Source organism: Ailuropoda melanoleuca, chromosome 13 (genome assembly GCF_002007445.2).
Source record: "Ailuropoda melanoleuca isolate Jingjing chromosome 13, ASM200744v2, whole genome shotgun sequence".
Lineage (NCBI taxonomy): Eukaryota > Metazoa > Chordata > Mammalia > Carnivora > Ursidae > Ailuropoda > Ailuropoda melanoleuca.
Genome location: NC_048230.1, coordinates 19334580 through 19351701, shown reverse-complemented (window position 1 = coordinate 19351701; position 17122 = coordinate 19334580). Strand labels below are relative to the sequence as shown.

The window sequence follows — 17122 nt, the reverse complement described above, 5'->3', positions numbered from 1 at the left end:
GTGTAAATTCAGGCATATGTAGTACTCCAGGGATTGGAGGCAGGGACTGCCCTACCTACCCTGAACTCCACCAATTCTGAACCCTCAGGACCACCCTCTAGGGACCAACACACAGAGCTGTGTCCCTGCGTGTCACAGGCTCATTGAGAACGGAGCGTTCTTCCAATTAACGTCCATGTAGGATACAGAGCTCATTCAAAGACAAGTAAGCAAGATGTGCTAATTTGAAGATTCTGTAGAGATATTATTAAAACCCAACAAGAACCACAGAAATTGTTTAGAGTTTAGACCAACAAACTACTTTTTCAGGAGGAGTATTTTATCACTGGCATTATAGAATTTCCAGCACATGAGGATAAGAAGAAGCAGATCAAACTTCCAGGGGGTTTCATCACCCTGATTTGAGAGAGAGAGAGCGCGAGCATGAGTGGGGTGGGGGTGAGGAGCAAAGGGAGAGGGAGAAACAGACTCCCCCCTGAGCAGGGAGCTCGATATGGGACTCGATCCCAGGACCGCAGGATCATGACCTGACCCAAGGCAGATGCTTAACCAGTTGAGACACTTAGGTGTCCTTCCAGAAGTATTTCCAAAGTGGTTGACTGGCTCGAGCCCCCTGTGCTGACTGGGCCAGGACTCAGTGTGTGGAACCAGGAAAGACATGTGCCTCTGAGAAGTCTTGGTGCAAGATCCGCTCCCTCAGCAATATCTCATGTTGGATGCCTGCAACGTGACTGTCTTTGTAGTGACGTGTATGTACAAGCTGCATGTGTACTTGTGTTCACATTGTCTCTTTTTGCACAATGGGCGGCTGTTAACACATCTTCAAAAGGCTTCCCGTGCCTTCCTGGATTAGAAGGCTGGATGAGGAACTCAGAATAGCAGTACAACCAAGCAGGGCCCTGCCTTGCAAACTTAAACAGCCCTGTGCAAAATCATGGTAACAAAAAAAGCAATACCTTCGTAGTCTTTCAGAGTCGAGAAGGCATGTCTAGGTCTAATCCAGACAGTGGTCCCTCCTTATTCGCGGTTTCGCTTTCTGTGGTTTCCATTACCTGTGGTCAACCGTGGTTTGAAAGTAGATGATCCACCTTCCGACTTATCGTGAGAAGATCCCTAATAGCCTAGCCCTACGTCACATGCCTACATCATTCTCCCTTCGCCTCACCACGTATACATGTTATCGTCTCACGTCATCATAAGAACAAGGATGAGCACACTACAGGGAGATATTTAGAGAGAGAGAGACCACATCCACATAACTTTTATTACAACATATTGTTATAATTATTCTATTTTATTATTAGTTATTGTCAAGGATCTCTTGCTGTACCTAATTTATAAATTAAACTTGATCATAGGTACGTATGTATAGGATAAAAAGATGGTAGATCCAGGGTTCAGTACAATCTGCGCTTGAGGCATCCAGTGGGGGTCTAGTATCTTGCATTTTCTACAGATAGGGGATGATTACTCTCATTTTATTTTTACAAAAATATTTGAGACATAGGTTTTATGGTCCTTATTTTACAAGTGAGTAAACTGAGGCTCTGAGAAGTTAGGTGATTTCTAAACATCACACAGCTGGCACACAATGGAGTGGGACACAAGGCATGACCTTCTGAGTCCAGTGCACTTCCCACAGCACAGCGGTGAAGTATGGATTAGGGGCTGTCATACAAGAGATGCTTGCAAGGATGCTTGCGAGAAGTTTACAATCTGTTACTTAGTAGTAGGTCAGATTCCATTGTGTTTAATCCACCAGCAATGCCCTTTTCCATCTTGCCCACCTGACGTACTCCCGTTATCTTCTAAGACCCTGTCAAGAGATGTCCTCACCTGCAAAGCCTTCTCTGACCTGAAGGCAGAGCTACTTGCAACTTTCTCCTTTGTCTTTAGGCTCGGTTTCACACCCCCTATCATGCTGAACTGTAACCTCTGATTTGCAATCTGTCTCCAAACTTGTCTGTGAGCTCCTTACGAACAGGAGCAGTATTCTTATCTGTATCCCCAGTGTCTAGCAGGGTGTCTGGCATCTTTCAGGTTCAGAGTAAATTTTAATCTCTACACATCCCAATTTCCATGAAAAAAAAAATCTACCTAAAGGTATTTATAACTGAGGGCGAGTCAGTGTAACATCACCGTCTTACACTGGGAAGAATACATCCATTAAGTTCTATTTGCTTTCTCATAGAGATGAGAGATCTGAAATCTAGAGAGACACGCTTACATCACTGACTCCATTTCCAAATACTGATACTGAGAACATAATAAAATTATCCTGTGAATGAAATCAATATTCTATTTCTTAATGCTGCTAAATGTATCTCCCAAACCAATCTTATATCACATTAGCAAACTCTCAGAGAATATCGGAGCCAGGACGGGTCTTTGAAAATAACGCAGCTCGAGGCGGTGATTTTATACATAAGGAAATCAAGAGCCTGAGATTCTAAATGACTTGCCTGAGATTACATGTTTGGGTAGTGGACGAGCCAAACCGGTGAGCACTTTCCTGTACTCTTTGCCTCTTCCATGACCCAAACAAGAAAGAAGATTGGTAACAACAGAAGTAAAGCTCAGAGGCAGTGTACCTGTGTGCTTGCCCGCCCACTCCCTGCTCAAGTCAAGGAAACAGAGAAAAGAAGAACTTACACGTAAGGATTGATTGCCTCCAATAGCAGAGGGTTATTCCCTTGACCTAAGAATACGCAACAGGACTCTGTAAAATGCAAGTTTTATCCCTTAAAGAAATTAAAATGAATTCTACACTCAAACAGAAAGGTTCGCATACATTTTCATAGCAAAGAAATTGATGCCATAAAGTGAGGCATCAGGAGGGGCTTGATTTTAGAACATCTACCTCCAGAATTATAACAAATCTGTATTGTTTCGAGCCACGGCTTGTGTAATTGGTTATGGCAGCCACATGAAACTAATACAATGACTTTATATAACACTCATCGAGTGGGGTGTATTAAAGGATGCTGGAGGGTGGGTAAGTTTAGGGGCTGTGGGATCCTCTTCCCTTCAAAGGGAGACTGAGTAGGGTTGGGGTGATCATGCAGTGAATTCCTGAGGGGAGGAAGCCTGTCAACAGAGCCTGTCAGCTGAAGGTGGAGGAGGAGCTTGCGAAGATGGTGGAAAGCAAACATTGAGTCCTAGCCAGTCTCCAAAGGGCCAGCTCGCCAAACACAAGGACAAAGGTCTGAGTAGGGAGAAGTACCAGAAGCCAGAGTCTGAAGCCAGAGGATAGAAGGGCCAGGGAGAGAAAGACAGGGGGAAAATGGCTGGAAAAGCAATTTGGGGTGGCACCTGGCTGTTGTCTACAGGGAGCCTCTCCGTGCTCGGTCCCACCCACCTCACTGTTTCTTTCCTGTCTCCACAAAGGAGAAAATTCCACCCAAGTTGCCTGCGAGTCATGTAGAAAATCCTTCCCTCTCTCTCAAACTTGACATTTGTTATAAATCTAGGAGCACCGGCTGAGAAACCTGAGGTGGTGTGGGGGAAGGTGGCTTTGGTTCTCACCTGAGGGTACTCTTCATGGAAAGGCAACAGAAACAATATCCAATCCAACAAATATTATTTCTCACCTCTCGATGTGAAGATGTTAGGCCAGAACAGTGTCTATCTTCAAATGGGATCGATTTAGCATGAGCATTTGAGCAGCCTTTTTGTTTTAAAGATTTTACTTATGGGGGCGCCTGGGTGGCTCAGTTAAGTGTCTGCCTTCGGCTCAGGTCATGATCCCAGGGTCCTGGGATCAAGCCCCTGAGTCCGGCTCCCTGCTCAGTGGGGAGTCTGCTTCTCCCTCTCCCTCTGCTCCCCCCCCCCCCGCTCGTGCTTTCTTTCTCTCAAATAAATAAATAAAATCTTTTTAAAAAAAAATAAAGTAAGTTATTTATTTATTTATTTATTTATTTTAGGGGGGGAGAGAGCGAGGTGGGGGGGAGGGGCAGAGGGAGAGAGAATCCCAAGTGGATTCCCTGCTGAGTGCAGAGCTGTACACAGGGCTTGATCCCATGACCCTGAGATCAAGACCTGAGCCAAAATCAAGGGTCAGACACCTAACTGACTGAGCCACCCAGGTACCCCCATTTTAGCAGACTTTCAGTTTTCTACATATGAAGGAATGAGGGGCACAGCTTAGTACACAGGGGGACACTTGCACTATATACCACACAGAGGAATGAATGTCAGTATGGCAGGCCAAATTCCAAGATGGCCTCTCACCTTCTCACATACACACCCACCCTGAGTATCACTCCTGTAATTAGGTTACATGGTATGTGAGATAAAGGGATCTTGCAGATGTGTAAGAGGTCGTCCATCAGCTGACTTTGAGTTGATCACAGGAAGATTATTCTGGATAGGCGTAACTTTTAAAAACGAGGCCAAACTTTTCCAGAACAGAAAGGAGAGATTCAAAGAAAGACACTTTCCTCTTGGCCTTGAAACAGTCAGTCATGCTGTGAACTATGGAGAAGCGACAGCTTATAGGAGCTGAGGGCCTCAGTCCCACAACCCCGAAGAACTGAATTCTGCCCAGGAGCTGTGTGAGCTTGGCCCCAGATGAGAAGCAAAGGGACTGACACCTTTTGCAGCCTTACAAGATCCTGAGAAGAGGACCCAGCTAAGCCATGCCTGAACTCCTGACCCAAGGAAATTATAAGACAATAAATGTGTGTCTATTTAAGCTGCTAGATGTATGGTAATTTGCTACACAGCAACAGAATATAGGCACCATCTACTATATGGAGGAATGGGGGGCATGCATGACCCAGGGCTGGTCTTCCTACATCACCAAGCACCCCACCATCCAGCCTGCTTCCCTCCCCAGGAGGACTTCAGGGAGAAAAGAGAGCTCATATTCCTTACTGATGTCTAATAAGAGTCCGTCTTAAGTAGAGAAAACTGGCCATTTTAAACGATGCAGGTAATTAGGTATCAGTGCTAAACCACAGGTGGCTGTCAATAGACATAATTACCTGCATCTTCTAACAATCTTGAGGTTTTAAACCTACCCAACAAGGAAGGGGTGGGGATCTTCATGCTGTGAGAACAGATTGTCCCGCACAAACCATTTCTCCTTGATTTTGAAGAACATACCCAAGGATGGTGCAGTGGGCCAAAGCAGCCTCCTAAGCCCATCCTGATCAGAAATGAAGCTTCGGGTTTCTCTATTACTCATTCAGACAGCTAGAAACTCACTTTCACGATCCCTTGGTGCCTGCCAGATCTCGGAGGAAGAGTGAATTGCTTATAGCTTCTTCCCGTCCTCCTGTGGTTCCTGGGGTCTTCACATGGAATACATGAACCGTGGCCCAAGCACATGGAGGGTCCCGACTGCCTCTAATCTCAAACCACTTAGCCTCTGACACTCTACGTTCTGGCCAGAGTGAAGTTTGTTCGACTTCTTACACACGTCATGCCCAAGCATGCCTGTAAGCCTTTACACACACGCACTCCTCTGCTAGGGACACACCTCCAAGCCTACTCTCTCCACACTGTTGCTCCCAAAACCCTTCTATGTTCCTAAGTGATGACAGCACCAGGAGCACCTCTTCTTCTAATGAGGCAACTCAAGGTGGGCTCCTGGATGGCCTCTAGATGGGGCTGGTCAACAGAAAGACCGAGCCATGAATAGAAGCTTGGAATTTTCAGCCTCTCCGCCCACCCACCCCCAATTGCTCCAGAATGAGGAGGCGGGCCTACAAAGAGAGTCAGTAATTGATCATGCCCATGTGAGGAAGCCCCCATAAAAATCCCACTAGTGGGGGGTTTGGAAAGCTTCCCGGCTGGTGAACCCATTCATGTTCTAGGAGGGTGGTACACTCCAGCTCCACGGGGACAAGGAGCTCCTCTCCCTATGCATTTCTTCATCTGGCTGTTCATCTGTATCCTTCATCATATCCTTTAATAAACTGGTAAACATAAGTTGTTTCCCTGAGTTCTGTGAGCCGCTCTAGCAAATTAATCAAACTGGAAGAAGAGGTTGTGGGAACCTCTGATTTGTAGCCAAGTCAGATAGAAGTCATGGGTGGCCTGGGGACCTACTATGTGTGACTGGCATGTGAAGTGGGGTGGTGGCTGTCTCGTGGAACAGAGCCCTTCACCTGTGGGATCAGACGCTCTCTCCAGGTAGAAAGTGTCAGAATTGAGTTAAATTGAAAGACACTCAGATGGGGTTGTGAGAACTACTTGCTGTGTGAGAAAAGCTCCACCCTGAAGTTTGGTGACCTGAAGTGTCAGAAGCGAAACGTGCTGTAGGAGGAGCAAAGGAGACACAGGTAGGAAACGGGCGGTTTTTCCCATGCACCTTTGTAGCCCTACTTCCGCTGGTAGTGCCGGCTTTATGTTCATGCTGCTTCACACTTGGCTTCAAGGAGCAACAATCCCTCTGTTCTGATTCAGGCTGACTTAGCAAACGTGGAGCCCCTGCTGTAGGCAAGGTTTGTGCTCTGTCCTGGAGGGGTAGGGGTAAAGGGAGACGAGGCTCCTGCCCCTGGAGGCTAGACCCTCCTCAGAGACCCCGCTGCTCCTATCTTGGCTCACATCTCCCTCATTCTGGATCTTGCATTAGCTTTCATCCCTCCCTTGGCGCCCCAGTGCGTTCAGGGTAAAATCTAAACTGGCAGATGGTATGGCCTTCCATGCAGGGACTCGTGCTGCCCTCCTCAGCCCTAACTCCCCTCAGCTCTCCTGGCACAGTGAGCCTCTCTCTTCCCAGCCTCCAGGCCTTTGCCCATCTCCCTCCCCTTTCTGAAACACCATTTCTTCTCTTCCTGCCCTAGCAGAATCATACATGTTACCCTTGGGGATTCAGTTTAGGCACTGCATTGGCTGGGAAGCCCTCCGTGCTCTCTCAAACTGGGCAAGCCCAAGACAGCCTCCACGGCAATCCTGGAAACACTGTCATGTGATGGATAGTTACCTATCTCCCTCTCTCTCACTATCCTCAGCATCTTGAGAGCACAGTGGAACGACCTTTGTGTCTTTTTGACTTTTTTAAGATTTATTTATTTATTTTAGGGGGAGAGAGAGAGTGCACCCACGCGCACACAGGGGGAGGGGCATATGGAGAGGGAGAGAGAAATTTTAGCAGGCTCCACACTGAGCATGGAGCCCAACGCAGGGCTTGATCTCACGACCCTGAGACCAGGATCTGGGCTGAAACCAAGAGCCAGCAGCTTAACTGACTATGCCACCCAGGCACCCCCTTTGTGTCTTTACCCACCAAGGACCAAGCTGAAAGCAGGCATCCAGAGAGAGCTTGCTGGATGAGTGAGTTCGAGAGGTCAGGTTCAGCACCCTGAGAGCAACCCTTAGGGGGTAGTGACACAGAAGAGAGGTTCTTCACCTGCTCTAGGATTTCATCAAGTTCTAAAATATATGCCCCAAGTGTCATGATTTAAAGCTTTAAAATGGAAGCAAGCCCCTCGATTCTGATGTCCTAGTCTGAAATGAGAGAAAGAAACTCCCCATTCTAAGCATGGCCACATGAAGCAGGTGTTGGGGCTGAGGGGACCCTTATTACTTATCGTAACTGTCTCTCTCACTAGATTGAAAGAAGTCAGAGGCCATCTCTTTTTTAAACCCCCAGCTTCTAACATAGTGCCTCCTCTAAAGAGAATGCCTGATTCCCCTACTGTTTTGGATAAATGGAATGTGAAAAGACAGTATTTGGCACAAATTTTTCTGAAATGTGTTAAATGTGTATATTTATGCTGAATGATAAATGTGTTATCGACACGTGTGAAAGAGAAATAGACTTTAAATGTCACTAAACAAACCCCATGCCGAATCCTTCAATAACATGATTAACCCAGTTTTGGGGTTTTGTTTTTGGGTTTTTTGTTTTTTTTTCCTTTGGTCTGGGCTTTTTTTTTTTTCCCCTCCCCTACAGTCTTAGNGATAAAAAAAAAAAAAAAAAAAGAAAGAAAGAGAGGAAGGAGAAAGAAAAGAAAAGAAAAAAGCCACCTCATGAATCCCTGTGCCTCTGATATTCTTATCAAAATGCAGTACATCTCCATTACTACAGCCAGAGCTGGATTTTTAAAATACACATTTGATTGTTTCTCTCCAGAGTTTAGGGATGTCTTATAATTCCTCTATTGTCTAGGGGACATTGTCCCATTGTCTAGATTGTGTCTAGGCTCTTGAACATGAAACACAAAGAGTCTCGTGGCCTGGCCCCTGAGGACCTGCTGGCCTCCTCACGCATAAGCCCCATGGTGTGCCCTGCCCTGCAGACACTGCCCACACCCACGCTGCATTTCCACCCCACTCCACCAGGGCTGTTCAATATTGCCCACCTTCTCCTCCTTCTCCACAGAGAAACTTGAGTCTGGGAGAATGCTTTGGGCTGCAAGTGACAGAAAGCCTGACTCAAAACAGCTACAACAGTAAGAGATTTATCATCTCATTTAAGAAAATGAGGCCATTCCATGGTTAATTTACTGCTAAAGTAAGACATGCAAGAGTTACATTCATTCCAACTTTGTTTTGTCATCTTCAGTGTAGCTTTTGTCCCCACCTGGACAGAATTGTTTACCCAGGCTCACATCTATATTAGAGAATCAGTCAGGGTTTCCCAGAGAAACAGAACCAATAGAATGTGTATGTGTGTGTGTGTGTCTGTGTGTAGAGAGAGAGATTTATTTTAAGGAACTGGCTCATTTCGTTGTGGAGACTGACAAATCTGTAGTTTGCAGGGTAGACTGACAGGCTGGAGACCCAAAGAGGAGTTGACATTGCAGCTTGAGGCCCAAAGTCTCTGGAAGCACAATTCCCTCTTCTTTAAGGAACCTCAGTCTTTCTCTCAAGGCCTTCAACTGATCGGATGAGGCCCACTGACATTAGGGAGGGTAATCTGCTTTACTTAAACTCCACTGCTGTAAATGGTAATCTCATCCAAAAAAAAAAAAAACTTCACAGTGGGGCACCTGGGTGGCTCAGTTGGTTAAGCGTCTGACTCTCCATCTCAGCTCAGGGTCATGGGCTCAGGCCCCACTTTGGGCTCCACACTGAGCATAGAGCCTACTTAAAAATATATATATATATCATCACAGAAAAACCTAGAATAGTGTTTGACCAAATATCTTGGTATTGTTGACTAGCCAATTTGACACATGAAATTAGCCATCATGATGTCTGAATCAATCACTCTCAAGAAAGAGATTGAAATCACCTTTAGTGGGGTAGATACTGCTCAAAAGTAACTTTCTGGGCCTGGGAAAGGACTGCTTCTCTGACCACATGGCTGTGTGGAGGGTGAACATAAATAAAATCGGGGTTCTGCCTGCAAAGCAGGCTGTAGTTAGGGGTGAGGTTGGATGAAAGTGCAGATCTGAGTGGGAAAGCAACAAAGTCTGCTAGTCAAGAGGCAGGCAGAATCACAATACTTTATGGACTCCTTCACATGTTCTATAAACCCTAGTAGAGCCCTTGTTATACTGAGTCACGGGTTTGTGGCTCATCTTCCTCTTTAGACGGTGGGTTGAGCCTTGAATAAGAACCACGTGTCAGTTACCTCTTCATCAACAGTCCCACGCGTGGTGTCAGCATCAGGTGGCTACTCCACAGGTCCTCTGAAGCGACCAACGTGGGTTATTCTGGGTGCTACATCAACCTTGTACTTGCCAATGCTAGGGAAATCATTTATTTCTAAGCACCACAAGCTTTGTGGAAATCACAGTTTCACAACTGTTATGCCGACTTTTTTCTAGATACTCTTGCAAAGAACTTATGAGGCAATAAAACTTGCCCAAATAGTCTAGTCATCCAAAGTTCTCTTCTTTTTTACACATCCATAACATGAAAAAAATCCCAGTGGCAAAGCAAAGAACACTCTCGACCTTACACTCAGCAGTGATAATAAGAGATAAAGGGTCCAGTGTTTGCCTTAAGCATCAACTCAGATAAAGTAGGTCATTTGGAGTGTGTCAGATGCTAGAGCCTCGGGTCCAATTACTTAATTCAAAAATTCTCATGACTCTTTTTTTTTTTTTTTTTAAAGATTTTATTTATTTATTTGACAGATAGAGACAGCCAGCGAGAGAGGGAACACAAGCAGGGGGAGTGGGAGAGGAAGAAGCAGGCTCATAGCAGAGGAGCCTGATGTGGGGCTCGATCCCATAACGCCGGGATCACGCCCTGAGCTGAAGGCAGACGCTTAACCGCTGTGCCACCCAGGCGCCCCAAAAATTCTCATGACTCTTATCTTTTTTTTTTTTTTTAACAGAGTGGAGTGCCCCAAAGTTTAAGAAGTAAAATCATCAGACACCAATCTTCTTTACCAGGAAGCCAAAGGGCTTTGGGACTGTTAAATGCAGAGGATGATAAAGTCACTTCTCAGTTGGCCACTGTGTGGAGACCAGTGGAGCTCACCAATCCAAGGAATAATTACTAAGTATCTTCCATGTTCTATGCATCATGAGAGACCCTCACTTGCATGACTGTGTTTCTAGTTTCTAGCTCTCTGCCTTTTCCCAAGTAGAGAAGTATCAAATATCCAATTACATTGCTATTGATAATAATAGTTATACCCAGAACAACTGACATGTGCTCACGCCATATGTCAGACGTGACCATAAGCACCTTATCTTGCATTATAACATTTAATTCTCACAAACCCTCATGAGGCAGACTGAGTCCTTATCTCCACGTTAAGAGATAAATAACCCAAGGATCTGAGAGGAGGTAGGCAATCTGCTGACAGAACTACCAGAAGGAAGCCATAGGACTCAGACTCAACGCCCAGTCTCTCTGACTCGAGAGTCCACACTGCACGTTTCATACATATTTTTTCCCATAAAGCTGGAAATGAGGGAAAGGTCAGCTTTTTAAAATCAACACACAAAAGGAAAGGTAAAACTTTCCTGTGGCTGTCTCAGAAGCAACACACCAAATCAAAAGAGGGCTGTGAACACATGTCAAGAAGGGATGTGCCAACCGAGGGGAAATCATCAAAAATAAAACGTGGGGCAGAAGAGTCAAACTTTGCAGGGCTTATCCAGTGTTATGCGGGAGCACTTCAGTCACTACAGAGGATATTATTGGTTTGGCAAAACTCGTTATAACCTGGAGTGAATGCCCTTCGTTGCTCTAATTCCATAAGCGCAAAGCACAAGCGTGTAATTATAAATGCAATTTCTGGGGTGCCTTCAATATGAGAAGCGGATTCCTCAGAAAAACAATAAACACTCCATCCATTGCCAAGGGACGTCCCCAGTTGTTAAGGATAAAATGCCATGTATCTAGATCAGGCCACATGAATAAAGCCTGTGTCAATTAAGTTGTTACAAGATCATTATTAGAAACCTGATCGTTTCTGGGTGAATTAATCAAGCCCAGCTTCTATGCCCACTGGGCCAAGGAATAAATGTGCCATAGTAAATCTGTACAGTTAATAATCTAAATTTATGAGGCTATTTGGCAGTCAGCTGGCTTTTTCGTGGGTCACCCACCTCTCCCTCACCAAGCCGCTTTCCTCCTATTGGAAGCCCCCAGAGCATGTGTCCCATGGTACAACTTAAAAACTGATGCCCAGAGGGGTTTAGTAACTTGCTGAGCTCTGCACAGCTGACATCAGGAACTCTACAAAAGAACCAGAACATAACAGATAGCAGCTAAGAATGAACCAGGTGAGCTGGGGACACTTCTCTTCCCACCTGCCACCGACTACAAAGATCTCCATTGACACGTGGAGCCCTCTGTGTTCACAGCCTAAGTGGGGACTCCATATCAACCCCTCTCAAGAGCTGCATTTCTCCCCTTCCCACATCTAGGCAGTTAAAAATACTTTGAAATATCTCACCCGCCTTTCTGTCCATCCTTCTCCTTTAACATTCCTGCTCTTTCTCTTGCCTCTCTCCCCACTGAAGTCTGATAAAGCAGAAGGAGGAGGACCGTGACTAAGGGCAGAGTGGTAGGGGACCACAAGGACCCTCCGCCTTCCTTTGACACTAAAGCCATGGTATGTTTCTGGCTCTAATTTGTCTTCAGTTCTCTTCCCCCCACCCCCATGCTGACAGCATCCACTCCGCCCGTTATTTTTAGCCCGTGCTTGGCCCCATCTGATAAGTCCTGACCACAGATGCTATTGAAGTGACGTCAGTGACTGCGTGCAACCCAGCAAGCCTCACTGTCATGGTCAGCCCTTCCAGACTTCCCATTTCATTAATGTTAAAAAAAAAAATGGCTCTTTCTCGCTTAACCAAATTGCAACAGACAGAGCTTCAACCCTCAGTCCTCCATGGCCCTCTCCCTGGCAGAGCCACCTGTAGAGGGAAAGGCCTTGGGATGTAGGCTCCCATGCAGAAAGGGGGTCTTGGTGAAATCGCCACTCTTGAACAAACGTCCTCTTGATGGAAAAGTCTTACATCTACCGTGTACGAGAGATACTGCTACTCCTTGTGATACCTTCCTTGCCATGCAGCAAATGCAAAATTCTGGAAATAATATTTCATTCAAATTCTTTCCTTAAAAAAATAAAAGAAAAAGAATAAATGTGTATTTACCTGGAACAAAGCTTCCCTGGACCACCTCCTTGTACGCCCACCAGCCTTCATGGATTTTTGGTGAATTCTGTTGAGCTGTAAGGGAAAAAAAAGAAAGAGACATTGAGAGGCTAGCCAAGCATCCCTGTGTCCTGGCCATGGAAGAAGGGTGAACATACATACAATAATCCTCTCCTACCCACAAGTCATCCTACAATATGCAGCAGCCACCTTCCATCTTTTTTTTTTTCAAATACATTATTAACTTGTAAATATACTGTCACTGCGTTTTTATAAAAAAGCACTCGGGAGATTTCTATTGAAGGGAAATAGACAGTAATTATGTATTTAAGCCTATTTGAATTCCCCTGTCACTTGTCTCTACCTCTGACTCACCTCTTTTCTGCACCTGTCCCTACACACGCGCACGTGCACACGTATACACACACGCACACGCACACCCTACACTAGGATTGAGGAAAGGAGGCTGATCCCATCCACAAGCCACGAAGGGGTGCACAAACCCCTTAGGAATGGAGAGGAGGTATGGCATTTGCTAAAAGGTCTAGGCTAGAAGAGGGAAGAGTTTTCCTCAGGCCTTGGAAAAATGAAAACAAGAATATAAGTCATCATGGTGAGAGCTTTTGCCATCATAGGGAGAAAACGTGGAAAGCCCAAGAAATTGGGACGTAGCATCGAGATCTGTGAGCTCATGCTGACAAGACCTCGGGATAATCTTTGATCTTTATGACAGTGGGTGGGCGATCTAGGCTGATTCTATTACATGTGGGCGTACACCCCAAAGTGCACACACACTTGTGTGGATGCCTTTACTACTGAACCGCATTCACATCTCAGCTGTCAGTCACACTGGAAGAAAATAAGGTGATTTCAACCATATCTGTAATTTGGCGAGTGTATACAACAAATGTTAAACCTTGACTTTCATTGCCTTTAATTCTTGTTCTTTTTTCAGTCTCCTTCAGACGCATCATTCTGGGTTACAGAACATGGTCCAAGACAATGCGTTTGAAAGCACAGCTTTGCATAGAGAGAGGATTTGCCAAATTCCTTTAGCTTCCATATGAACTGCAATCGCTTAGCACCAAGTGTCTTCCCATAGTAGAGGGAAGATACTTTTTCTGCCTATGACATTACGGCCACTGAGGCTTGAAGTTCTGTGATGAAGAATGGTTTATGACACGGGATGAGTGAAAGAGAAACCCACTCCTTCTGGAGGTGACAGTGGGGTTTGATGTATATAGACACAAACAGAAGAGGGACAAAGAACCTACTTAAGGATCTGGAAAGATACCACCTTTCAAGTTGCCCAGCATCAATCTAGGGCTTGGGATGCATCAGAGTACCCCGGGTGACCCAGTACCCCATTTCCATGCAGAATGGAGAGAACTCCCGCAGCCCTTGAGGATGATCCTGAAGGCAGCTGAGTGGAAGGCCAGTGCATCTATTTTGGGGTGGCAGGCAAAGGGATAAATGGCCTTAAAGCATAGGCTGGAGAGGCTTGTCCAGCCAGGGAGCCAAGTGGAAGAGTCAACAGAGACTCCAGGTATTTGTGGCACTAGGGAAAGACAAGGAGATTTGAAATCCGCCAGGAATTCTTTATGCCTGACCAAGTTAAGAAACCAGATCAAGAGGATGAAGAGTTATATGGTTGGAAAGTTTACCAAGTAGGTGTGCGAAGGACGTGTCTCCAGTTCAGAACAATTCTGATGCTTCCTCTGAGCCTTGATATGCACGATCCACCCTCCCCCTCCTTCCCAGATCATTGGAGAGTTGTCAGAGGAGAAAGAGGGGAATGCCAAAGGTTTAGAAATCTGTGAGATCAGATTCACCTAAGGTACTCAGACCCAGTGGCCCATTTTTTTAAAAGATTTTATTTATTGCTGGGGGGGGGGCAGGGAGAGGGAGAGAGAGAATCTCAAGCTGACTATGTGCTTAGCATGTAGTCTGACGTGGGGCTCAATCCCAGGACCCTGAGATGATGACCTGAGCCAAAACCACGAGTCGGATGCTTAACTGACTGAGCCACCCAGACACTCCTACAGTGGCCCATTTTTGAAACAAACATTTTGTCATGCTCGCCTTGATGATAATTAAATAAAACTCACAGGCAGTACATCCTACAAGCAAATAAAAACAACTCTGATATTTCACTAAACTTCGGCCTAACTCTGGTGGACACGAAGTATGTCCCAAGTCTGGAAGAGATACACGTATCTGAAAGCCCAAAAGTATTGAACTGCAGACACCACCTAACAGAGATAAGCCTTGCATTCGAGATAAGCCAGGATTGATTTTCCTTATCAAAGACAGGAATTTCTGAGTTTTATTGAAACTCACCAAATTTTATCCAATCAGGATTGTTGCCTGTCTTAAACAATTCAAACCGTAAATACAGCCTTCTTTCTTTATTCTCAGAGGTAGTTGTTGGGAAAGCCACACTTTTTTTTTTCTAATTTAATTTTATTTAAGTTCAATTAATTAACATATAGTGTATTAGTATTATTTTCAGAGGTTCAGTTCAGTGATTCATCTGCTGTAATATAACACCCAGTGCTCATTACATCACCTGTCCTCCTTAAGGTCCATCACCCAGTTACCTCACCTCTCACCGCCTCCCCTCCAGCAACCCTCAGTTTGTTTCCCATGATTAAGAGTCTCTTACAGTTTGTCTCCCTCTCTGATTTTGTCTTATTTAATTTTTCCCTGTCTTCCCCTATGATCCTCTGCTTTGTTTCTTAAATTCCACATGAGTGAAATCTTATGACAATTGGTTTTCTCTGATTGACTTACTTCACTTAGCATAATACCTTCTAGTTCCATCCATGTCATTGCAAATGGTAAGATTTCATTTTTTGATGGCTGAGTAATAGACCATTGTATATACATACCACATCTTCTCTATCCATTCATCTGTAGATGGACATCTGGTCTCTTTCCATAGTTTGGCTATTGTGGACACTGCTGCTATAATCATTGGGGTGCAGGTGCCCCTTCGGATCACTGTGTTTGTATCTTTTGGATAAATACCCAGTAGTGCAATTGCTGGGTCACAGGGTAGCTCTATTTTTAACTTTTGAGGAACCTCCATACTGTTTTCCAGAGTGGCTCCACCAGCTTGCATTTCCACCAGCAGTGTAAGAGGGTTCCCCTTTCTCCACAGCCTCTCCAACATTTGTTGTTTCCTGACTTGTTAATTTTAGCCATTCTGACTGGTGTGAGGTGGCATCTCATTGCACCAAAAACCATAAGATACCTAGGAATAAACCTAACCAAAGAGATAAAAGATCTGTACTCTGGAAACTATAAAACACTTATGAAAGAAATTGAGGGAGACACAAAGTAATGAAAAATCATTCCATGCTCATGAATTGGAAGAACAAATAGTGTTAAAATGTCTACGCTACCTAGAGCGATCTACACATTTAACGCAAACCCTATTGAAACACCACCAACACTTTTCAAAGAGCTAGAACAAATAATCCTAAAATTTGTATGGAACCAGAGAAGACCCCAAATAGCCAAATGAAGGTTGAAAAAGAAAACCAAGCTGGTGGCATCACAATTCCAGACTTCAAGCTATATTACAGAGTTATAATCATCAAGATAGTATGATACTAGCACAAAAACAGACACATAGATCAATGGAACAGAATAGAGAACCCAGAAATGGACCTTCAACTCTATGGTCATCTAATCTTTGACAAAGCAGGAAAGAATATCCAATGGAAAAAAAGACAGTCTCTTCAACAATTGTCATGGGGAAATTGGACAGCCACATGCAGAAGAATAAAACTGGACCATTTTCTTACACCATACACAAAAATAAAAAAATGGATGAAAGACTTAAATGTGATACAGGAATCCATCAAAATCCTAGAGGAGAACATAGGCAGCAACCTCTGTGACCTCAGCTGCAGCAACTTCTTGCTAGACACGTCTCCAAAGGCAAGGGAAACTAAGGCAAAAATGAGCTATTGGGACTTCATCAAGATAAAAAGCTTTCGCACAGCAAAGGAAACAGCTGACAAAACCAAAACACAACCTACAGAATGGGAGAAGATAGTTGCAAATGACATATCAGATAAAGGGTTAGTATCCAAAATCTATAAAGAACTTACCAAACCAACACCTAAAAAACAAGTAATCCAGTGAAGAAATGGGCAGAAGACATGAACAGACATTTCTCCAAAGAAGACATCCAAATGGCCAACAGACACATGAAAAAGTGCTCAACATCACTTGGCATCAGGGAAATACAAATCAAAACCCTTGCATGTATCTCATTATTACAAGTGAGGATCTTCACAGCACTCAAAAATTTGTTTTACATGAAATATTTTTACCAAGTTGTTTCACAAAAATTTTTGTTCATAGTACTTACACATATCCATTTCAAACAATTAACATAGTGCTATGATGTAAAGGAGAAATAAATGTAATTTGTAATAATTTATATTTCAGTGTGTATGCTTGAGCATGATGCATTTTTTTTTAAAGATTTTATTTATTTATTTGACAGAGAGAGACAGCCAGCGAGAGAGGGAACACAAGCAGGGGGAGTGGGAGAGGAAGAAGCAGCCTTTTAGCAGAGGAGCCTGACG

The 17122-nt window shown here is 44.5% G+C and overlaps 1 protein-coding gene across 2 annotated transcripts in view; it reads right to left on the bottom strand.

Annotated features, from left to right (window-relative positions):
• The window catches only part of CA10 (carbonic anhydrase 10), a 487235-nt gene that overhangs the window by 395277 nt on the left and 74836 nt on the right, over positions 1–17122 (bottom strand). For both annotated transcript variants that reach the window (XM_034641268.1, XM_034641267.1), the window contains exon 3: positions 12519–12593. In XM_034641268.1, the coding sequence (XP_034497159.1) occupies positions 12519–12593 (75 nt within the window). The remainder of the gene's footprint in view (positions 1–12518; positions 12594–17122) is intronic.